The following is a 24501-nucleotide window of genomic DNA, read 5'->3' as shown; positions in this document are numbered from 1 at the left end:
ATCCAGCAGTAGTTTAGCGAAACATTTAGACCGAGTTCAAAGGGATCCAGTCCACGAACTGGTTGAATTTTCAGCGCGATCTAAACCGATTCACATGGTTTACAAAAAGCTTCGGTCTCACCGACGAGGATGTTGCACGGCTGGCCTATTTGAGAACTGCAATTAGGAAGATGATTGCTGGTTTAGCATAGTGTACTATCTTCTGCCTGTGATCAACTCATACTACATCGACTACTAGACGAATTTCATGCTCAGAAGATTGAAACAATATTTCATTTTCCGCACAAAGTTGCCAACCTTGTCTCATTACCATCCCATGTGGGGCTACCGGTAAACTAAGCACGTAGCACCATGTGTCACGTAACAACCAGCTCCAAAAATGACTACAAAATACCATCCAGAAAATAAGAACATCACCAAACGTGACATAGTAGACAATGTATCACGTGATTGAGAGCAAAAGGATTTTCAACAGGAAATCAGATAAACAACGGAAAATTACGTAACAGCACCGTGTCCAAGAATTAGCAGATGAACAAGCGTCAGTAGCCGTGCAATTTCTCTCAAAATATAGCTTCGACAAAGTAAGTAATAGGGTGGACTGGTCGAATACAGTAGTATTATGCGGTGGAATACAGAGGTGGTATTCCCGAAAGGGTCGGTTCCCTAATCACGGAACTTCCGGTTTTCGTTGACACCGAACAATATCTCGCGCAGTTGTGGCATCATTTGTTCACCGATCTGTTCCAATCGGCTTTCGAGTGTGTTCACCACTCTGATGCGCCCGTCCTTATTCGATAACTCAACACCGCCTGCACTGAAAAGACCAAAGGCATGTTGACAATGAGTGGACAAGCAGAATGAGTTTTGACTAGCCATGCAGAGTTTGACTGGTGGATCGCTTCAGCGATCCTAAAATTAATTCCACCTCAGAGGGACGATACAATGATGCAGTTATCGATCAATAAACTCTGTGACAAGTGTGAATGGCCTGCAACCATACGTTTCGTATGAGATGAAAAGCGTTTACAACAATCCCTCCGAAGACAGACCTACGGGGGGAAGGGATGGCTGACCAAACTGCAATTGTCATTCGTCAGGGGAGGAATAAATAATGTCTGAGGGTTTTGTGAAAAAAACGACAGTTCTTTGGACAATTTCAGATGCAGTTATAAGAAAACGTCCATGAGAAGTGGTCAAAAAAAACGACTGTCACGAGTAACCCCTGCACCACTAAGCTACAGGAACGGTTCAGTTATGCATAACTCTGTGTGATCAGAGAAGGCTTAACGGTAACCTAGAATTTCCGAAGAGATGACGCAGTTGGCGGTGATGTCTTGCAACTTCCTCAGTCCAACAGGATCGGTCAGAGGGGCCCTATACCAAAAGTCATGTAACAACAGCAGCACCGCGAGCTGTTCCTCTATTTTACTACTTCTCCCTCAGCGGGACAGGATTATTCGGTCGCTACCTCACCATTCCGAAAAAGACGCGGAAAACAGCTCCCGACCCGGTAGATGATAAGTCTGTAGGCGTTCCAGACTGCCTCATTAGGAGTTCCTTAACCGCTCTGAAATATCGGATATCATCCGAGCTACTGCAGTCACAAATAACGGTCTTCAGTACTTTTGAGCTCATATGCATACGAAATTGCTAGACCCGGAGACTCGATCAACCTACTTGAAGTCAGTAGCATATAGATATTCGTCCACACAATATGGTGCCTCCCGATCCCGGTGTGAACATATTCAAAGTTGCTTTTTTGGAAATAATTGGCATTGAATGGTTGCGGATTTGGAGTGACTGCTCCATATCACTTATTTCAAAAGCAGCTCTTTAGTGAACTTTTTTGGATCACAAAGTGTTAGCTCAATGATGACAACCTGTAAGGTATCACTTAGTATGGGTCAAAATAAGACACGGTAACTTTTACCTTTCTTCAATGTCGTGCGAGCTTTCTGATCGGTCTCAAAGATACGAACAAAGGTGAACAAATTTTTGGTTGAGGTCAGCGGGCACCCTTATTGGATATAGCTCCTACAGAAAACTTTCATCAGCCATTTAGCGTTTGACCTTGACACAGTGCGCCTAGTTCATTACAGCCAACTCCACTTTGTCAGCTTGTGTCCTCAATGTTTTGATTCGGTGGGCGTTTCGTTTATACCCCCACTTGTGCCGGATCCCTTTTGGATTCAGTGTTAAGTAGCCCGAGGTAGAGTAGCCGGTGGGACCCCGTGTACTGCCTCATCACTTTACTGTAGTCACAGTAATGCATTTTTTGATAGACCTATGTCTGAAGGATTCAACCTTTCGGAGGTATTTCGCGCGATTCAACGTGGTGCATCTGTTTGTTGGACAAAACAGATACTTCTAACGTATTCCCTATGAGCGAATGGGGTTAAAAGAACCGGAACATAAATGTTCTTTACGTTAAGGAATACCCAGATTGAGGGGTTGCTCGCACCATGCACAGTAACACCTGATGTGGTCAATGAATTCTGGACCGTCAGTCCTGTTCGTTGTTCTACATGACCAATAGGAGTTAGCGAAAGAAAACTCACCACGTGTCTGGAAGACAGTCATTGGAAATAGTGACAGTACACTTTGAACGCGTCTGCTGTTCATAGTTTTGCAAACAAGCGGGCAGAATGGACTGAAAAATGAACAGAGTACGTGCAACATGCATTGATTTGAAGGCAAGAGATCTTGGGAGATTGAAACCATAATGTAAACCAAGGAAGCAAGCTACCTCTCCATAGACAAAAAAATGCAAACCTGAAATACGGCAAACAAACGTGGCGAAAAAACAAACAAACATGGGCCTGTTTTCATTCGTATTTATGGAGATCATCGGCAATGTTTACCTACTTAATATACTAGGTGTGGACAGCCTACACCAGTCACATCAAAATTTACTTCAATTTACGGCAACAGGTTCCAGGACGATGGGTCCTAAAAGTATCCCGTATTGTCTCAATTCATAAACAGAAATTACGGGACAACTCCGTACACAATAAGTTCCAACTCAGAATCCAATAGCGGATAACATATACTAAGTTGAAACCGAAAGCGTTATTACGTCACTCGATGGTGCCGATCTAGGCTTTCAAGTGCTTTGCGAGATGGCATGACTACTGTAGATATGGCGAGACCCTATTCAAGTTTGCAGAGATCATCTTCAACGTGATCTGACCGCCGACCAGCACCTTTCGCCAAGCCATTGGATTACCAGGACTGGAAACAGACACCAGTAATTAAAACAATCGAGTTCACCGATGTTTTCGCCAAGGAGCCGCCATGTTTTTGCAAACACAAAGATCAAGCGAATTCCCGCTTTGACTGTACGAACTTTTGTGCACCAGCCGATTTCGTTTTTGCCCACAATAGTCAATAGTTGACATGATAATTACTTCCTTCTTTAACTAGCCTGTTGGACAGATTGATAGAATTCAAACACCTAAATGTTGTGACGGCGTTCCATTTCATCAATGCGAAGGGCACTTGTTGGACATAGGCCTCCGTGGAAAACTGTTCTGCTGGTGTTTATTGCTAGTTCAATGCATGAATGATTAATCGACGAAAAACGGCTTGTGCAGCTCCCATATTTTCGACATTTTTTAACTTTGTGCAGAATATCACACCAAACGAGAGGGAAGCACTCCAAATGGGAGTGAACGACCAAGGTTGTTTTCGGAGTGTACTTCTGGTAGCATGAAACGTGTGGGTAGGTTTCACATACCACGAAAACCATCCGATAGGGAGTATATGGACAAGGGGAGAAATAAGGTGTGATTTGGCCGATAAGGTACATTGTGTCCAGTTAAATTACTCAAACCGTGGAAATCGAATTCCAGTTCAGAGATTAGGCTCAGCTGAGTATTCTCCACTACAGCCTGATTCACCGATGATTTGGAAACGGGAGCTGATAAGCAGTATTGTCAGTGGACTGTTAAGTGGGGGGAATTGGGAAGGGAGCTATGCATTGAAGGCAATAGCTTGGATGCACGAGCGTGAGGGCGGGCGCGACTGGGCCACCTCTGACAATGTCTCTCGAGTCCCCATCCAGGAAGGCGGAAAATCCAGCTAACACATCAGACAGTCTTGCCATTTAAACGCACGGATTTTCTCTCGTAAATAGCCTTGCACTAGCCACCCATCATAACGTACGGGCAAGCCTACTTTTACCGAAGAGGATCTCAATTGAAGAAAATGACCAGTAACTAATAAGTTTTGCAATCACTCTTTGGCACAACCGTTCCAGGTGAATGTGAGTGAACCGAATCGATCACTTGTCTAAGACGACCCACGTTAACAACGAACAACAGTTATAACCAGTGCACTATTAATCACACCGCGCAAACGGACTCTGCACTGCCATACCCTCTATCGATTTCGTGGTCCAGCCGGTGATCGATGAGTTGCCGCGTCGGAATTGCAAGATATCTTCTCCTCAGTATAAATGGTTTACTTACATTGTGTCCCTTTTGCATGTGTCTCCGATTTAAATTTTCTAACCGGAGCCCAGATTATTTATGACAAGGGTATCTAATACTCCTGATTCTCGGTGTTTGTAAAAATGTGGCATTCACAGACCACGAATAACAAGTAAAGCTCTTGATAACGAAAACGGGTTACCTTCGCATCTTGAGGTTATCAAGTAGTAACCAACAGCATCGACAAAAAGTAGGGCCCAAAACACATACCTGAACAAGATCGCGATCCACTTTACGACATTTTACAATGGCTTCGGGTTCCAGTAGTTGAAACAAACTCTGAGAAATAAGGGAAAACATGATCGGCTACAGGTAAACCAAAAAATCTGTTTTCATGCAGCAGGAAAACACAAGTATTAGAGTACACGAAAAACAACCAGCTGGAACTATGCGATAAAGGCACGCTGGTATCAACCGCCCAACTACCCTAGTGATTTACAGATGGTGAAGATTCTCATGAACTTGGTCACCGTGTAAACTTTTACTACCGACTAAGAAACACCGATATGGTTGGTGACTGGTGCGCTGAATTACACGGCCTGTCCAGTTGAATGATGGTCTCAACACATTCCACTTGCTGCTCCTCAGATCAACATACGATGGTATCGGATTTATACGTGGAATTCGTAGGTCAGATGGCCTTGAGGATAATTATATTGATTCTCCATAACCTAAAGAAAACACCTAAAATGATGTCCGAAAATTGTTTTTTTTTTCAATATTATCGCAGCTTCAGCTGAAAAGCCTAGAAGTGATGTACACGGCTTACTTACCCCACTAGGAATCACTAGGAATGCAAGCTTTATGATCCTAAAGAAATATTCGATTGCGATACCTTCCCCATAGAATCCGAATGCGATGGTCCCACGTTATAAGTGGATAATCAAGGAGTGATGAACATACAAGAGAATCAAAGTTTCACAAAACACAAGAAGTCTTGTTGGTAGTGTGAGGAGATTTGGGATTCTTGTGGGATTTCGTCCTGTAAGTGAAGCCAATCTATGCTGAAAAGCCGAGAAGCACTGTACAGCTGTTTCATCCTTATTGGGAATCATCAGCAGTGCGCATCTCACGAAACTCCGAAGAGTCTGGAACCCGCGACCTCCCGGCTAGTAGCTTGAACACTTGACCGTTCGGCCACGAGTGGCTGATCAGCAGTGTGACTAACTCGCACTTAGACAGGATATAGCGCCGCTCATCCTTCAATCACAGGATCCACATCACGCGGTCACACGTGTTGACTGGCTCCTCGAGCACCGGTTTCTCAGATGGAAGCTTCACTCATCGAGTGGAGTTTATTCTTCCTAATGAGCTACTTATATATTATTGGTAGTGTGAGGAGATTTGGGATTTTTGTGGGATTTCGTCCTGTAAGTGAAGCCACAGATTGACGAATCAGCAGATGTAACAGACTCAAATGAATCTCTCGTTTTATGACAGAACACAAGGTTGATGGAAACTCGGGGACTGCGGCTACCTGATGAGCCCCAAGAAGGGCGAAACCGGTGGTGGGCTGTCCCAGAGATTTCAGCAAAGTTGTGGGTAGTTCCCTTTATGAAGATACACTTTGCTTTCTTGGAGCATAACTTGTCGGTTTGTTCTAATCGCTGTTATTTAAAAGGTCAGCGACATGACACTCGGATCGCCTGCTTTTTCTAAGTTTGACAGTTGAAGATTGTTCACTTATCGTTTTCGGTTGTGCAACGGGTACTTCCATTGAAGAATGTGTCCAGCACCAGAAGCTGCGTTGGTTGGCATATGTGGTGCGTATGCCGAACCATCGTTTGCCGAAGAGAGTGCGGTTTTCCATGCCCAACCCAGAGTGGCGTAAGCAGAGAGGTGGTCAACCCTTGACTTGGAAGAGGAGTATGAAGGAGATCACGAAACGCTTGGGTGCTGTCAGTGCTACTCGCCTTCCAGGATGGGGACCGCGTGGTCCTCATTGTGCCTGGTTGGAGGCACTGCCAACCGTCGTCAGTGCCGTTCTTGTTGTCAGTTTCTATCCAGACCGCGTGATTGAATGTCTGGAGGTGTAGGCACCTTGGAATGATTGTGGTAGGCTAGCACTAAGTCCCATTCCCGTCCCCCTTTATTCTTTTCTTCACCATAAGGCTTCCAAATAAATCATGGTTGTACGGTAGTGAAGCACCAGTGCTGGTCACTGATGTCATGCTGTCGATGATGTTGATTCCTCTATCAATGATGAGACATACGTCATATGTCCTGAGTATTCTGAGTAGTGCTTGCGTTTGGCCAAAAATGTAATGTTACTCAAATGCAGAACACATGCGAGACAGTTCCTGTGAATCGCACTTTTCAAACGGAACCAGCCGAGTTAATGGGATCCTTCAGTACTCCAGAGGACACACACACTGACGGCAGCTTCTCAACTGGGAACAAAACAATTTCAATATGACAAACCACAAAAACACCTCGGTCGTGGCTGTCGAAGAGAGTTTTCAGCAACATTTTGAGTAGTTTCCTTCATGAAAGCTTTGGAGTTCTTTCCGCCGTCACTAGGGTTGCCAGTTGCACACTCATGCGAAAAGGTGACTCAATATAAAGTGGTTAGGTCTTTTCTAGGAAGGGTCAAGTGCTGAAAGAGGTCGACTTTGATGAGTTCCTTTGGAGTCAGGACAACTTTAGCAAGATTACTTATGCATGCTTGTTAGCGGCACAGTGACGACCTTACGCGGTAGAAAGCGAAAAAACTTACCAGCAAATTAGCGTAGTTCTCGAAAACAGTCCAATTCGGGTTCAAGTAGAACATAAGGTTGATGGAAACTCGGGGACTGTGCCTACCTGGTGAGCCCCAAGAAGAGCGAAACAGGTCTTGGGCTGTCGAGGAGTTTTCAGTTTCCTTCATGAAAACAAACACCCCATTGTTTATTGTCCGCGATTCACGTCACGTGATCGGAGGAATCATCACTTGGCACAGGATGGGATATTTTCTTTCCCCTTTGGTTTTCCACAGGCATTCACTCTCGAAGATATTTTGGCACAACCACACTGCATTGTGACGCAACAGAGTGAACTGTTCCTGACGGTATTTCAAATAAATCAATGGCCATAAAATGACTCTGATGGATTCACTGAATTGCGTAAACATCATAAGATTAGAATTAGTGTCACAAACAGAAATTTTTCAAATGGTAAAACCGATAGCCTGCATGAGAGGAGTTCGGCTAATCACTAAATTGTTTTTAAAGCTCTCATAGTAAGAATGCTCGGTGGAATCTTTGTTGGAAAACTATACTGCTAATAACTAAGGGGTCGAAGTGATGATAACCGAAATTTTTGCAACTAAAGTTCGTCCGGTAATTTGTTGCAATGAGTCACAAACGAAGGATTTATGGACACAGCCACATGCTGATAATTTACGGACGAATTTCTCGACCAAATAGAAATCGGAATTCCGTCAGAACGGAAAAATCTAATGTTGTCTTCCATCACTTTGACTTGAACAAACGTTTGGCCTTGCCACATTTCTGACATCATCAGGTTGAGAATTCTACACAAAAAAGGCTCTGTGCATGGACTGGTTTGGGCGTTGTCTAGATGCAAGTTCTACAAAGTCGAATAAAACCACTGGAGCGCGAAATAGCTGGAAAAAAAATAAATCCGAGAAACTGGGGATGTTGGTCTTTTGAAATGCTGCTTACTGAAAAGGGTCTACTCTGATCATAGCTGCACAGCTGGTTGTATATATATAAGGCAAACTCGCAAAACGTCTCCGTCGACTGGTATACACCCTCTTCGAGGAGTTGAGAGCACCTACTTCGAGGTCCTCCATCAAACCTGATCTAATCGCTGTTCGAGATCACCGAGCAACTGTAATAGACGTCAGCATAATCTCGGATGGGCGCGGAGTGACTGTGTGGAATGAGAAGAAGCAGAAGTATGGTGCTGATGAATATTGCCTCGCCATTATCTCAGCCATATATGCCATCGTTTGTGATATCGACTTTTTGGTCCGCCAACCGATGATCATCTCTTATCGAGGGATCTGATTTCCTCAATCCGCCAAGGTTGTTATTGGACTGGGACCTCTTAAGGTCGCAGTCAGTGACTTGTGTTTGCTTGCCATTGTGGGCTCTCTGCGTACTTATGAAACTTGTATGCGTGGCACATGGCACCGGGTGTACATTTTTGCCATTTAATCTCACACCAGACCCAGTACGACAGACACATTTTGCCTGATGTGCGAGTCTTGACTTTGCTAGCGCCTACCGCGCCTTGAAGAGCATTCATCATTGTTTGTCCTTTCTTCGGTTGTTGTTCTTTAGACGCGTGTTTCCATAGCAAAGTCTTTACATACTTTGGGATTCATCTCATCAGACTGGAACTGTTCCTGGCATGATTTCGAATGAGAAGTTTCTCACTTTTCTGTCATATTCTCCTGTTACACTTTCGCATTCATCGCTTGCATTCACTTCTTATGTTTGTGACCATGCTCTTCAAAATAAATGATAGTGGACTATTCGATTGAAAAACTGTCCCATTACTAATCAAAATATTAAACTTCCTGCATCGAGGCAAGAATGATGTACTTTAGGAGGACAGAGGAGCAATTTTCAGCGGCTTGAAATAGTTGACCCCTTGTGTACCCTTCCAAAACTCAGCCAGTGTTTGCCTCTTTTTTCGTGAATTAAACAACCGACCAAGTATAGGGGTGTTAGGCAGGAATCCACACGGTCCCCGCTATACCGCACGTCTTCAGGTGCTGCTACAGCCGATGAGCCTTGCCCGCACGAGATTGACCAAGAATTCGGGACACTTGTCGGTCCGGCATCAAAACGAGATCTGATTTGTCGAGAATCTGGACCCAACAGCCAATCATGACCCAGTATTGGCCAAATGCCGGTTGCCAATGGCGCATCCAGAACGCGTCAGAAATTCCAGAAAGTTATAAACGCCTAAGCTCCTAAGCTATTTATACGAAACTATGTGCAACTGTTCCTGACTTCGTTTTGGGCATTAATAGACCTTGTGCACCTATGGTTGTTTTGACGTGAACGCTAGCTTGAGAGGCTCAGATCAAGAACTAAACTGAGGAAAATACCGTTACTACAAGGTGGAATGAGCTTCTGCCTACAAATTTAGCCGCTTGTTCCCAGCTTTTATCTTTTAGTTTGATTGTTAAACTGTTGATTTGTTGTCCCATTTCCTCTTCCCAGTCCTCCTAGTACTGGACTCGGTCGATATCACGGGTTCACTCGATATTCGAGATTCTCTCATTAGCCGTTAGACCAAAATCGTGAGTTTTAATCACACTGGACGAGCCTTCTCGATTTTCGTGATGACTGCAGAGATTTTCTACAACAATAAAATTAACAGTGGTTTCTAAACTGTACAAGCTGGAGAAAGAAGAATCTCGCCGAGCATTTTCCGCCCGATACCGGCTAAGTTAATCTTGGGAAANCGGCTAAGTTAATTTTGGGAAAGAGTAGCCTTCTGACTTACCGCCTCAAGGAGTTTCACATGCATCTGAACGTGAGATGACCATATAAACCAGGAATTGTAACAAAAGTGAGCTAGAAAAAGAGGCTGACCGCCTGATGACGTTTAACGTCCATCTGCTCTGACAGTGTGGTACACAGCTCTACCGTGGTAGCTGCATCTTGCACTAATATACGTGCACCGGAACACTCATCACCTTTGTCAGCTAACCATATTATGGTTGAAAGCAACACAGATCCTGTGTGGATTGGGAAACCACCGGCGCGTACGGTGTAATACGGATTGGGCGCTGAATGCCGAACAGCGCAAGAAATACGGTGTGATGGGGTATGCAGTAGAAAGAACTCGTGCCTGCAGACGTCCGCAGGCGAGGACACTGGTAGAACTAGGGAATGTCCCATGCGTATATTGGCCCACACACACAGCTGTGAATTTAGACGGACTAAAACTTATTTATTCGTTCGCTACTTCGAAGTAAAGACGTCTATCGTGTATATATTGACGGCTTTAAGACATCTACGAACAACCGTTCGTGAAGGCGTCCTGTGGAGTTCCAGGCGTCGTGTATATATTGACGGCTTTAAGACAGCTACGAACAACCGTTCGTGAAGGCGTCCTGTGGAGTTCACAGGCGTCGTCGCGGATCTCAGGTGACAGCGCAACTCACCGGGATCAGAAGAGATGAACATCCTGGTCTCAGGTTCTTTTATGTTGTCTATCACTATAAACGACACTGAATAGTAAACATGGCAACTGAAAATCGAGTGTGAACAACTGAAGCACCTAACCTCGATTGGAACCAGCTGTCATTCCCGCAGGAGTCAGCCGGAGGCAGTGGTGAAAAAAGTGCACCATTCTGGAAGCTCTAATGCACAATTCGAACAAACCTCATCCTGTTATCGCGCAATATCTCCAAGCTTTGCGTCATAAGAAAATGGTCCGAACTCGTGTATGCATAGAAATGCACGCACACATTGCTCTCCATTCAGGAGGATGGCACACGTCAAACTCCGCACTAAAACCCAGCACGCAAGAGAAGAGCACTACCATAAAGAAGGCATTGAACGTCAACTATAGAACACATTGTGGAGCTCAACCCATCCTTTACGTACCTAACATCATCTTGTGCCAAAATGGCTTTCCTTATCAACCTTTTGTGAATCTTAACTACTCGGTTTTGTGAGTAGTCAGATTATGTTGACAACAATTGAGCATTTGTGAAACCGCTCAGAGGAATGCATGACCACAGGATAGACTGTATTCAACTACCCCGCGGTATCTAGCGAGTCGTTTGCGAAAGATTAATTCCACGGTTAAGACAAGTACTCTGGATTAGTGGCGATGAGTGCCATACAGGTTAGCATCTGTTGTGACTTGCTGAGCTGTCGTGCAGCTTGGCTTCATGTTCCGCCCTACCATGGTATATCAAAAGGCACGGTAGCTTCAGACATAGTCTATGGAGACAAAGGAAGATTATCACAACCGTATTTATAGGGTAATAATAGAATGTTCGACAAAGTCGTGATGGGAATTCCGCGAGGGGGGCGAGAACCGATGAGCTCAAGATGTTCGATCCGCATTGGCTGCCACTCTGACCAATCAGGGCACACCTTCGGTTGGTCTGTAGCCCGCACGTGACATCCGTTCAAATGTGATGTTCAGCTATTAGTTGAGATAATATGCTGAATTCATTTATTTCCGTCACCATTTTCATTGTTGTTGCGTTCAAATGATGTGATGTTCAGTTATTAGTTGAGATAATATGTTGAATTCAGTTATTTCCGTCACCATTTTCATTGTTGTTCTCTGGGAAACTGGACGCATGAAAGGTCGGATAAGTTTAAGTAGCCGACTGACTGCCGAGTTTGAGATATCCTATCCCTGTTCATCAAATAAGGCTGATCAGTGATGTTTGACCACTTCAAAGTTATCACAAAATCTAGGTCTAATCTGGACCAGAACAGTAAATCTGAGGGATGACAGCGGCTCTCACTTCAGCAACGGTCATAAGCGGTCGAGTCGGTAGCTCAAGAACATGACAGCTGCATTGTCCGGATTGCTTCTTGGACCTTTACGCGCTTCTTCGATTCACATGTGAAATCTTCTCGTCATGACCTCATCGGTAGTCCGTAGTCATCAGTAGTCTATTACATTTTAACAACTAACATCTGTCTGCATTCCTGATGCCCACGCGTTGGCCTTCGTATACACCTTGATTGAACCTCCTATTTTTATCTTAAAGAGTGACAATTCAGGTGGTAGTGGCGATTTGTATATTTCAGGGAACTTCACAAAAACGGACCCTAATCACTAACAGCGTATGATTGGACATCCAGCCATCATTTCGTTTTTCTGAACCCCATTGGACTCATTGGCTTTTTGCATTTCTTACCAACTTCTTTTGGGCAGGACCCTTCCGAAAATAAAAGATACACATTGATTTCCTGACCAGAGGCTACAAAAATGACGTTTTCTAACAATCGTTCTCGATTTCCTCTGATGTAACGCTTGACGGTGTCATCATTTATCCCTCGTTTCCAAACCTTGCAAGCGCCCCACAGAGCTCGATTACGACTGAAGTCGCTCCGCTGAAGGGAATAGAGATATGTCGGTGAGAACAGCGCAGTCGATGGAACCTGCAATGCACTTTGAGAGGTCGACAAGACGAAAACGCAAGTGGATCACATGACCGACATATGGTTTGATGTATTCAACTTGAGTCGCTTATCCTCGAGAATGGCGAACTCCATCATTGCTGCTTTTGTGCTTTCACGTCATCACCCATCTCCTCTGCCTCAGTATCTGGTTATCAGACCAGAATGATATCACGGTTCAAGGGCTTTTGATTGGCTGTTTGACCTTCTCATCAAGCTTTTGATGCTTAGTCCGAGCCCAAACTAACCACTTAGTTCCTCGAGTATCACCTAGGTCTGTTTGGGGGTGTTCTCAAGTACCCTCACTGCCATGGCGGGAGTCTCTGAGGGATCACCGACCGGATGAGTACCACTTTGGCACCCTAAAATCACTGAGTAAGTCTCATTTCCCCCATAAGTTACTCCCCATGTCCTCTCTCCCGGTTGTATTTTCAGGTACTTGAGCCTCGAGTGTAATCTACAATCGCCGTTTTTCAACATGCTTAAACTAACCTTTGCTCCCAATCTACTCTGATCTCTTTGTTTCAGACCGCAGGCAAAAACTGTTTCCAAGAAAGATAGCCTTCTCGTCCGAGCTCAAAACTACGCCACACAAACTCAAGTTCACCGTTGTCAAGTGCTTCAAATGGGGTTTTCTGTCCCTGTGTTTCTATACTCCATCAACTTCAGATCAGTCGTCTCACTGCCACCCCCGCTTAAACTACCAGTGTAACGGTGATACTACTGATTGGAGGCATGGGAATAGTATGTCCTCTCGTAAATCCGCTTCGCGTTTCTTGAAAAGTGAGATCTATTAAGGAATTTGTGGAGTCGTTTTGTAGCATCTGCATGCATTCAAGTAACATTCAACGAATATTCAGAAAAGTTTAGGAAGACGCGTTTAAGGAAAAGATGGATATTAAGTTTTGTAAACAAGATGCATGTGAGAGTTTTGCTTTCCTGTCCATTAGTCTGTAGCTGTTCAGTTAGTGTTTCCCTGATAAACAACTCTTCCTTTCACCAGCTCCCAACTCTGACCTCTTCGTCGATTTCTTAAAATTAAATGAATGGAGTGAGGTAACCCCGAAAGAACCCTTCATTCAACCGTTTGAAGTGCCATCCCCGAAAAGGATACAATTGCTTCGTCGATTTAATCAATGGGCTCTGTTGTCAATGTGAGCGATTTGAGCTGCCAACTCAAGCAAGATCCCAACTGGTAAATCGCGGGAGGACCACAGCAAAAACCCAAATGAATACTTACATAGCGGGCTTTCGCAAATCTGGGATTCATCAAGAAGAGCGACTGTGGAAATGGGATTCATGCGCGTTTTTCCCGAGGCCGATTCTCAAGGAACCATTGAAGAATTCCACAGTTTACTAGCTTTTGTCGATCAATGATGACACACGAGTGCTCCCTAGAATTCCTTCGAGTTTGCCCCTCCATCCACTGTGGTAACGGGACTTGGCAACTCCTGATGGCTCAAGCAAGGCGCAGAGTTGAGTTAAAGGTATAACAAGCTACTCGATTTTTATACAGCGACCAGCTCAGTAAATAGGTTTTGTGGTCGATCACGTTTAGACAGTGAACTTGTCGTTCTGATGACGATGACAACTACTCAGAGCCCATGTCTCACCTACATCACTCTGTACCCGAAATCAGATGACCACCTTATGTGGATCGAGACCAGTAGATGGAACCGTTCAGCAGAAGCACCCTTTTGGTGCCTAGCCGCCATGCCAGCCGAAGGAAGCACGAGAGCTGGGATACTGCCAGGTTGCCCAAGCCTAGACAGGGAAGTCGAGAGGCAGATGTCGGATTCGAACCACGGACCTTGCGGTCAGTAAATTCGCGCTGTAACCACTTGGGCCATCTTGCACACCAGTAGATGGAGAATGAGGTTGCTGGTGTACGCTTTCAGGCAAGCGGCGACAGAGACTTTCGAGGATGACGACAAAACCTAAGCCTTCTTTCAATTCAGAAACAAAGATACCCCTCAAGACGCATGGGATTTCAGTCTCGGGAGTTGTTAATCGATTAGTCAACTAACGCCGCATCACCTGACGTGAACTGTGACTGAAAAATGAGTGTCACTAATCAGCTGCTCGCGGTCAAACGGTATAGTTCCCATCCACTAACCAGGTTGCAACCCACATATAAATCCAGGAGATGCGGGAGGACGGAATAGCTGCAGAGTGCTTCTCCGTATTTCAATTTGTCTTGTCGACCCCACTTGTAACATGAACTTCAGATTTGAAAAGGTACGCTAACCAGATGTCAGGCGGAATTCCACAAGGATCCCGCTTTACCGCTCGCACTCAGGTTCTGCTACGGCCAAGAAGTCCATCCCAGGCAAGGTTGGCCAAGAATTCGGGAAGCTTGTCGGTCCGGCATCAAGCCAATATCTGATTGGTAGAAAGTCTGGACCCAAAAGCCAATTATGACCCAGTATTGGCCGAATGCCGGTTGCCAATGGCGCATCCAGAACGCGTCCGAATTTCCAGAAAGGTATTGCCGCCTACGCTATATATATGAAGGCTGTACAACTGTCCCTGACTTCGTTTTTGGCGTTAATATACCTTGTGCACCCTTGGTGGTTTTTTGACGTGAACGCTAGCTTGGGAGGCTCAGACTGAGAACTAAGCTGAGAAAAATACTGTTACTATACCAGATGAAGCTGTCAGACGTGTGACTACTTACAATCCTTGCCTGAAGGAGAAACTTTGATCGGTCCCTTTTCACTTTGGGTGTTTCTGCTACAGTGGGACGTGTGAGTAAACGAATTTGCCGGCCCCAAGACCTCTGAGTAGAGCACAAGCAACCGTGAAAAGCGTGAAGGTCGAAACATCACTATGAATGTAAATCATCCTACCTGGGGTGAATTTGTATGAAGCGCAAGATACTTAACACTATCAAACATGCCATGGCTGCAGGCAAAAGATTGACACCTTTGATCCAAGTCAGAAGAGATGAATAGTCGAACGAAACCGATCTCAATTGTGACCCGTGCGTTCTTTTAACACCCAGGCAGAGTAAATGAACGTCCCCGCGGGCGTAGACAGCAGCACCGGTTGGCTTCTGTAGGAGAACTCGCGTTCAGGTCCACAGCGAGCTGTAAATTCGTCGCTCCTCTGCAGGGCAGGTGCTTGAGTGGACGAAAAAGCCCAAGTGGTTAGAGCGCGAATTTACTGACCGCAAGGTCCGTGGTTCGAACCTAATCTCTGCTTCTCGACTTCCCCTGTCTACGCTTGGGAAACCTGGCAGTATCCCAGCCCTCGTGCTTCCTTCGGGTGGCATGGCGATTGGGCACCGAAAGGGTGCTACAGCTGAACGATTTCATCGAGTTGCCAAAGCAAGTCAGCAGTAAATTGTACTTGGATGGACTCCCTCTACGTCATGAACATAGTCAGTTCTTGAGTCTGACATGAAGTTAGAACAAATATGTTGGACCATACAAATAATATAAAAGGCAAAACACTATGAATCCCGTAAAAAAACGAATAGAAATGCTATGTGGAAGAATGGGACACCGAACAAGGCAAATAGTGTGTCATCCGACAGTTCAGAAAACACTAGAAATCTGTCTCAACAGTCTGGTGTGAGGTGGACGGGGTTTGTGAAGTCGCAAACGGCTGTACAGGTTCAAGGTCCTCAGTGTCATCCACAATATCTATCGTACCGGTATCCTGTCCATCTTCCTCGAGAAGTTCTGTCTGTTCAACGGATGCAGTCTCGGAGACGAGCGCTGGTTCATCTGAAGATGCGGGAGGTCTTTTTGCAGCTTTCTTTTGCGAAGCACGTGCTCGGTATTCTGAAAATAATATCGTAAAGGATGAAATGATATAAGTAGACAACGTAACTAAAACAACACCCACGCCATCCCAGTTAATCTACGGCGATATCGGAAGGTTAGGAGTGCAGCAAGAGCAACTGGTATTGTACAGCCCCAGAAGAGGATTTAGACAATGCCGGGGAGATTCTGGTTGAGCATCTAACGGGACGCTTTAATCTTGGATTCTGCTTGTTCATTCTGTGCTGAGAAAACCGAGGGGTATTGAACGGCTCTCTTGTCCAAGCTGAAAGCCGGCAACAACATACAAATCAGGAGTCCTGAAGTGGGTTGATGGTGGATAAGAGCCAAGGAGTCACATGCTTGACGGACGTTATGTGACACCACCCTATTGCACCTCTGTGGTGGGCTGGACGTGCCGTTTCTGGATCTGCCCGTCACATCGAAATAAATCGATGTACACCCGCGAATAATGAATAGTGCTGAACCACATGTACGCCATTCGCCTGGTCTAAACCAGAAGGAATGAGGCCGAAGGATGAGCAGTAGGAGACAGTTCTGCAGCTACCAGCATAGAAACATCATAGACGAGAGATTCAGCTGGGTTCCACTTGAGTCTCCCGGAAAAAAACCAAATTGGTTTGCAAATCAGTCAGTCTATTTCAATAACTTCGTGCAAGTTGGGTTCAAGTAGAACATAAGGTTGACGGAAACTCGCGGACTACCTACCTGATGAGCCCAAAGAAGGGCGAAACCGATCGTGGGCTGTCGAAAAGTTTTCAGCAACCTAATGAGCAATGCATTACAAATATACATGTATCACGATATATCGAATATCTTAGCGACTAAGACATGAGGCGGCCTGGTACAGGACACTCAGTCGTCTGGAAACATCACAAACGAGAGATTCAGCTGGGTTCCAAGTGAGTATCTCGAAAAACCAAATCAGTTTGCAAATGAGTGTATATTCGCTAATATCATGCAATTTGGTTTCAAATATAACGTAAGGTCGACGGAAACTCTGGGACTGCGCCTACCTGATGAGTCCAAAGTGGAAGGGCGAAACCGGTCGTGGGCTGTCGACAAGTTTTCAGCAACCTTATGACTAGTGCATTACGAATATTCGCTGAACCGTTCAGATTTCGTGAACAACGACTACACTGTAAATTCATCTATTTAACCCGAACAATATGGGAAACCGGAAAAAATGTTACACACGACTAAGAGTTTGTCAGCACAGTGCAAAGGAACACAAAAGACATACAAAGAAAACAGACAATTAACACTGAGCCAGTCTACTCTGTAGGGCTGGTAAAATCCTGGTTCATAGTCGAATGAACACGGAGATTTCGTATGAAGTCGCTTCAGGGAAACCGTGTGGATTGGTGTGGGAGCCGAACCATTGACTTAGTTTCATTAAGGTGAACACAAGAGACCACTGCAAAACCTATCCGTTAATTTTACAAAGATGGAATGTCCAAACAAATCTGTGAATCCTCTTGTCATCTGGTGTTCGAGCTTGTGGGACCACATCTTCAGACGGTACTCAGCTTTCACCTAACTGCAGTGTGCGCAGAGTCGTCTGGAAATCCGAGAAATGGTATGCTCACTACCTCAGTAACATCGTCACCGCCGAGCATGTGATTGAAAGAAAAGTGAACCTGCGAATATCGAATGCTAGCGTCACGTCTGGGGGACTTCAAAAATATGTTTGGATACAAAGACCGCAATGCATCGTTCTATCGTACTGTGCGCACTTTTGCAGGGCATCGAAACACGGACAGTAGTATCCCAGCATTGTATCCAGATCCTCAATCGGTTTAATCTGTAACGTCTTCGGACGTTGGTCAGACCGGATCCCGGAGTTGAAAATGCATGGAATCGACAGCGCCTTAATCCAAAGCAAGTAAGCCATTGTGTACACATAACACGAGATCGCCTTTCAAAACGAAAGTTACACAGGCAGCTGAAGAGGGGTGGGGCCTTCGAGGTTGAGAAGGATCGAAAATACGATAAAGAGACGGCTGAGTTTGCAAAACACTAATTTTGAGTTTAGGTCATAAGGAAACCTGCCACAGAAACAACAGGTCAGACACGGGGTTTGGCGAGTCCCGCGACTCGAATGCAGACAATCAGACGGCTGAGTTTGCAAAACACTAATTTTGAGTTTAGGTCATAAGGAAACCTGCCACAGAAACAACAGGTCAGACACGGGGTTTGGCGAGTCCCGTGACTCGAATGCAGACAATCATTTCAAAAGCACGCGCCGAAATCAGCACCGGTGAACTTGCGTAAACTGTGAAGGCATCAACGTGGGCGGATTTGAACTTGCACTTCAATGTAGTGTCAGTAGCAAAGCGAAGTGAGTTAGTTGCGCCTCTTGAAAGATGAGACTATGTCCGTACTGCATTTCTGCCAACTGCTTGTCCATGAAATAGTTAGTTTTAGACAGTCCTTCGCGAATGCCACTGTGCGAGGGAAAGGCGACATAATACTGAAACCGTTACTTTATTGTTTAGTACGATGCTGGCGTTCACTGTGCTACCATCATGCGAGGACGGTCGTCAACAAGGTTCTTCGAGTTTTAGATAGGATCCACAGACCCATCAAAAGAACCACATCAGGCCACGGATGTTGCGCCAAGTATGCGCACGTGCGAATGGTCCAACTGCGTTAACGTCCCAACTGTAGCACGCTTTCGGTGCCTAGCTGCCATGCCACACGAAGGAAGCACGAGGGCTGGGATACTGCCAGGTCGCCCAAGCCTAGACAGGGGAAGTCGAGAGGCGGAGGTCGGATTCGAACCACGGACCTTCCGGTCAGTAAATTCGCGCTTTAACCACTTTGTCCATCTCGCCCCCAACTGCTGTTAACAGGCAAATCTGTATCGGATACCAGTGAGCCACATGTAAACTAGACTAATGCGAATAGGAAAATCAATAGTCAACCAAAATCCACAATAATCAAAGGAAAAACGGGCACACTGATCATGTGGATAAACAAACTGTACCCAATGCTATTTCAGCCAACTTACGTTCCAGAAACGTCTGGAGCTCTACAATGTAGTGTTCGAATTGCATGTCCTTCAATGCAGCAAGAATGTCTCCAACTGCCAGCGTCTTCCGTTTGGCAGCTTCGCAGTGCGTGCTAGCCAAGGAGGTCACATAGAGGATGAAAGAACTGGCCGCTTTGCTAATGGCAGACCGCGCCTCACGACTGACCACTGTGCGATCAGGCAACTACAGAGGAGAAAGGTAAAAAAAGCTTGCGAGAATGGCGGCAACACTGACAGCAAATCCAGTTCACGAGAATGCTGACAGTGATATGCTTTAGTCACGAAGTGATAACACGCGGCGACCGAAAACGGACCTGCGGATTTAGATGGACGAATATAACATGGCCGATGGTATTCATGTACAAGCTGTCCCAGCCTCCACCTCAATCAAAAACTAAGAATTTCACCAGTGTTTCAACATCGTCTCCATTCGGCTCACTTGTATAGCTGCGAATGGTTCACACTTCAACCACCCTATCCAAGGAAACCATTTCTGTTACCCACAATCACTGATTCGACTCTGTTCAGATGCACGGCCAGGTGAAAAATTCTATGGGGTCCTTTCAAACCTAATTTAGCCGAAAGATATTCAGGAGCTCAACTTTTAGAGACAGAGTGTGCTCAGCGTCAGAACTGTCAGGACATGATTATTGCCAAGTTACAACCAGCGAGATGGGAGTTCAAACTGATTATGTATTATTAGGGGCTACCAGATCAGCAGCACACTATATAATGTGCAATTAAATGGAGTTCAGACGGGGAACTATCCACGCGAATTTACTAATGCGCTTAGAAGCATTTGCTTTCGGAAAGTGGACAATCAAATCCGGTCGATTAGGGTAGGGAAACCAACCGAGCGAATGAAATCTGTGGAATAAACTTACGGAGTCACGGATAATCCGTAAGATAACTGCATTGGGCAGATAGAGATCATCTACCTTCCCTGACATCGAATAGTGCTCTGAAATGTAGAAATGTAACATGTACCGAATGGCAAAACTATACATGCATCATCATAATTGGGCTACTCATCAGTAGGCAAATAAAAGTGTAAAGTATTGTCCACGTAGTTATGTGGCGCACGCGACAAACCGAAACTGCTAGGCAAGGTATGCTAACGGTAAGAATGTGAAATCCGAACTTGTGCGACGGTTGGTCGATACTGCTGATAGCTGACGAGATCTAGAAATAGTACTCAACCCTCGAGAGAAGAGTATCAGGTGACTGAAACTGTTTCGTCCACACAGCCGCTTCAACTTTAAGAGCTGACGAACGGTGGGGTGTACGTACACCAGGCTGATTTATCGAGTGAGCCGAATCAAGCCTTGTCAAGCAGAGTTAATTCATACGGAGCGCCACTTCACTAGCTGTGTCGATGACGTTAATCCTTTGGAATAATGGGTAGCAAAGAAACCTGAGGTAGTGTCATCAGAAAGCCCCAGTGTTGCGTCTCCTCTTTAGGGTTAAATTGGGCATTTCGGGAGCCGGACAGTGCTTTCTCTTCGGTTACGGTGGGTTGTCTTTAGGATGAGGGACCACCGGTAAAGAACCCCCGGGTTTCTAAGGTCCTCTTCTCGCTGGACATGTTTTCCCAACGAAGGAATACCCGACCGTATTTTTTTCAATACCTGTAGTTACTCGAAGCCTCGTGTCCCTTGACTTGCAGTTACATCCTAATTCTTCCTAGCCACAGTATGGCAATTTTCAACAACGTCTAATCTGGTGACATCCCGCGACTGTATACGATGGCAACGAGCACTGCTTCCCAAGTCTTTGTTCGACAAGAAAGTGATTCCCAGTCAGAAATGCATGTAACTGATTCAGAGTCCGTTCAGCAAGCCCGGCAAGCAGCTTGCGAGACCATGAAGGTAAGGACGCTGGGACCTTTCTCGCCGGAGCTATTTTGTCTGCATAGCCATACGCTGAAAAGAGCCTGATAAGATGAACACATTCTTTTGGGAAAGATCCCTCCCCCGGCGGAAAGTCACTGTACACACTCAAACTAACAACTCACGCATTTCGACAAAGTGAAACCAAGACAACGTTAACGTTGTGTATGCGGGAAAGCAATGAACATGATCGACCGCTGAAAGTAAGCTGCGATCTCGTGCTCGGAAACACTGACTGCCCCAGTCAAACCTTACTGAATGATTAGCCCCTAAGTCGATCCTCATACATTATCTAAGCCGCGCAATGTCTACGCGCCGAAGGCGGTCACCAGCGGTACTAAAATGACCATAATATGCATATGAAATAGGGTCACCGTTCACCTGGAATTCACATTCAGCCTAATAGCGTGGTGAACTGTCTTCAAATTTAGGCGATTATGAACCCAGTTGCTGATAAGGCAGAGCCTCGATCGAGAAAACCAAACTTCGACTGAGGAGTCGGCGAGTGCTTGGCCTGCTGATATGCTGCTCTCGGTTTGAAGAGGTAAGCGGGACTAGGTATTGGGGAAACACCTAAGTGACGTAATTAGCTTGTTCGCGAAGCGCCTTTCGGCCAGGATCGTTCAGCTGTAACACCCTAGCTGCCAAGCTACCCAAAAGAAGCACGAGGGCTGGGATACTACCAGGTTGCCCAAGCATAGACGGGGGAAGTCGAGAGGCAGAGGTCGGGTTCAAACCACGGACCTTCCGGTCAGTAGATTCGCGCTCTAACCACTTGAGTCATCTCGCCCAGGAAGTCAGAGGTCAACCATATGTTGGATGGATTACTGTATCCCAGAAATGTCCCACCAATCTATTACAATCATCGACAGAGGGACAGGCAGTGTCTGCCTCGCGGTGGTGTCGAGACCACCATCGGCATTCGAGGTAGCTCGTAATATATGGGAGATACGGTCAAGTTCGCAAAGTGAAGGATGCCAAGAGGTGGGGCAGGTAGCCGCGCATTGGATGCGGGAGCTGACAAATTGGTGCGTAAATACAGGACTGTCAAGTGGGGTTGGGAAGGGAGCTATGAACTGAAAGCAATACCTTGGATACACGAGCTCGACTGAGGGCTCAACTGAGTCATGTCTGACAATGGCTCTAACCATTGATATTGACCGTCTCAGGGTCCCTATCCAGGAAGACGGCAATGACCGGTGCAGCTGAGTTTGCTGATAATGGCGATACATTTCACCCGAACTATACTCTGGAAGCCCTAGTGTGGAAATATCGATTACTTCTATTTGATTTTGGCCGTGTAAAATAGTTCAAATTCGGATGGGCACTACCGAATAGTCATACACATAGATGTGATCTACGGGAAATTGTGGACGGTTCTAGCAGCTCCCTCGATATTTTCTTTGTTGTCTTATTTAATGGGAATCTCTAAGTGAACCTTTTGTAAGTGGAGGGAACTGACCAGTATCAGATCGTTCCAAAAAACATTAGGGTTCCATCAAAAACCAGGCTATGGGAACTGTTGTGCATAATCCTTCATTTGTAAATGCCCGGTCGATCAGCGTGAGTGCGAAGACCGTTTCGAAAAAAGTGCAGACAACCCAAGATATCTTCATATCAGGTTGAATTTAGTGACACACCCTTCCATCAACCCGCCAGTGATTTCCAGTTGAGAGGAAGAACCCAGCGTTCCAATGACTAACAAGGATCAACCAACCAAATATGTTTATGAAGCTTATCTTAAATTTAAGAAACTGGCTGGATTGGTTCCTTTGAGACCTCTGCGGTGAGATGCTACAACCGTAGCTATCCAAGAACGCAAGATGAATTCGGTGTTCGGTGGAATCCCACATCGGTGACCTATATCGCTCTGTTTGAGTTGCCTTTTGCCATTTCGAGTAAACGATAAGTTACATTTTCACCGGTTTTGTTCACTTACAGAACGACGAGTCAAAGCAACAAAGTCTCACTAGGACAGAGCATGCTACAACTCTGCCTCATGGGTAAATAAAGCTTCTGGCCAATGTAGAGCGAATGCTGAATACACCGTAATATAAAACACGTTCCAGAAACCCGTAGATGACAGCATGAAAGATATCGCACTCAAAAAAGACTTGGACTGCGAAAACTCCAATCCAAGCCAACAGCAACATATCAACCAGTGAGAGCAATCTTCATGGCTTCCCACAATGGTGAAAACAAGAAATTCACAAGGTCCTATTAGTAGTATATTTTGCAACTGAACAATGGAGAATGAGGCAATTCATATGCTCGTGGCAAGCAAGAGTCATGCAAATGTGAACGAGGCGCAGTAGAAAACGGCTGAGTTCCATCGAAAGTTCCAGAGAATGATGAGGCACGAGAAAATAGTCGTTAATAGAAAAGGAACACAAACTGCGTACGACTGTGTCATTGCGGGTGATAAAGGACAACAGCCGGGTGAGTATTGCTCAGTCGGTTGGAGCATCAGCACGCCGGAATAAATAGATATAGGCCAAGCGATGAGGCGGTGACTCGCTTTTGGCAACCTTCTCATCGTTGAAGATGATCCATTCCTGATCTAGACCCCCACAAGCAGGTTGGGTACCAGGACTGGAAGGTTCACCAGGGATGGACTTGGCCAAACTGGAACGTTTGATATGTGCTACGTAATGTCCATCCTGGAATAGGCGAAGAGGCAAATATTTTATCTCATACATGACCGGACAGCTTGACTGGACAATCGTCATGTATAAATTGCGTAGAACAAAAGTATACCCACCCACGTTTGGTATTAACTATGGATTTCACCAACTCTGCTCCAATTCCCAGTAGTTTAACCTTTGATTTGCTGGTAAAAACATTCTTTAATTTAGAAAAAAATACGCGACAAATTGAAAACAATCAAACTAAAACGACCAAGCAAGTCAACGCAAGTCGGATTATGATCAAAGCCACGCATAACCAATTTATGCAAGCAGACGCATGTTACAAAGAGTTGATAGATGCCAACCATGAGGAAGAGTAGGTGGTGTCGTGAACACCACTCTACTGCTCACGACTACGTTCAATAGAAGATATCCAAAAACTTCCGAGTGACCTTATATCAGTCCATCTCCACGAATCAGAAAGAACAAACACGCCTACACGCAGTCACACGCACGAACCACGTGTGATTTCAGATTGTTTTCTTGCATTCCGTAA

The 24501-nt window shown here is 45.4% G+C and overlaps 5 protein-coding genes across 5 annotated transcripts in view; all 5 read right to left on the bottom strand.

The window, feature by feature from the left end:
* Window positions 1–432: 432 nt before the first annotated feature.
* On the bottom strand, window positions 433–5532 carry T265_11112 (hypothetical protein; the record flags this gene model as incomplete). Its single annotated transcript, XM_009177678.1, has 4 exons — window positions 433–817; window positions 2562–2653; window positions 4704–4772; window positions 5416–5532. The coding sequence occupies 4 exons, from the start codon at window positions 5530–5532 to the stop codon at window positions 667–669; spliced, it is 429 nt and encodes a 142-aa protein (XP_009175942.1).
* An 8723-nt stretch (window positions 5533–14255) lies between these two features.
* On the bottom strand, window positions 14256–20379 carry T265_11111 (hypothetical protein; the record flags this gene model as incomplete). Its single annotated transcript, XM_009177677.1, has 4 exons — window positions 14256–14498; window positions 19028–19240; window positions 19380–19613; window positions 20314–20379. 4 exons carry the CDS (start codon window positions 20377–20379, stop codon window positions 14256–14258), a joined length of 756 nt encoding a protein of 251 aa, XP_009175941.1.
* T265_11110 (hypothetical protein) lies at window positions 16032–20412 on the bottom strand (the record flags this gene model as incomplete). The annotated part of the gene is made up of 3 exons (XM_009177676.1): window positions 16032–16395; window positions 19409–19613; window positions 20314–20412. 3 exons carry the CDS (start codon window positions 20410–20412, stop codon window positions 16157–16159), a joined length of 543 nt encoding a protein of 180 aa, XP_009175940.1.
* A 1479-nt stretch (window positions 20413–21891) lies between these two features.
* Window positions 21892–24501, bottom strand: part of T265_11109 (hypothetical protein) — a gene marked incomplete at both ends in the record, with an annotated part of 9545 nt that continues 6935 nt past the window's right edge. Inside the window, 2 exons of the mRNA XM_009177675.1 lie at window positions 21892–22092; window positions 23847–23978. Coding sequence (XP_009175939.1) covers window positions 21892–22092; window positions 23847–23978 — 333 coding nt within the window. The remainder of the gene's footprint in view (window positions 22093–23846; window positions 23979–24501) is intronic.
* T265_11108 (hypothetical protein) overlaps window positions 23366–24501 on the bottom strand; it is a gene marked incomplete at both ends in the record, with an annotated part of 14020 nt that continues 12884 nt past the window's right edge. Inside the window, one exon of the mRNA XM_009177674.1 lies at window positions 23366–23978. Coding sequence (XP_009175938.1) covers window positions 23769–23978 — 210 coding nt within the window. The remainder of the gene's footprint in view (window positions 23979–24501) is intronic.

Source organism: Opisthorchis viverrini, assembly GCF_000715545.1.
Source record: "Opisthorchis viverrini unplaced genomic scaffold opera_v5_445, whole genome shotgun sequence".
Classification (NCBI taxonomy): Eukaryota; Metazoa; Platyhelminthes; class Trematoda; order Opisthorchiida; family Opisthorchiidae; genus Opisthorchis; species Opisthorchis viverrini.
This window is presented reverse-complemented; position numbering and strand designations above follow the sequence as displayed.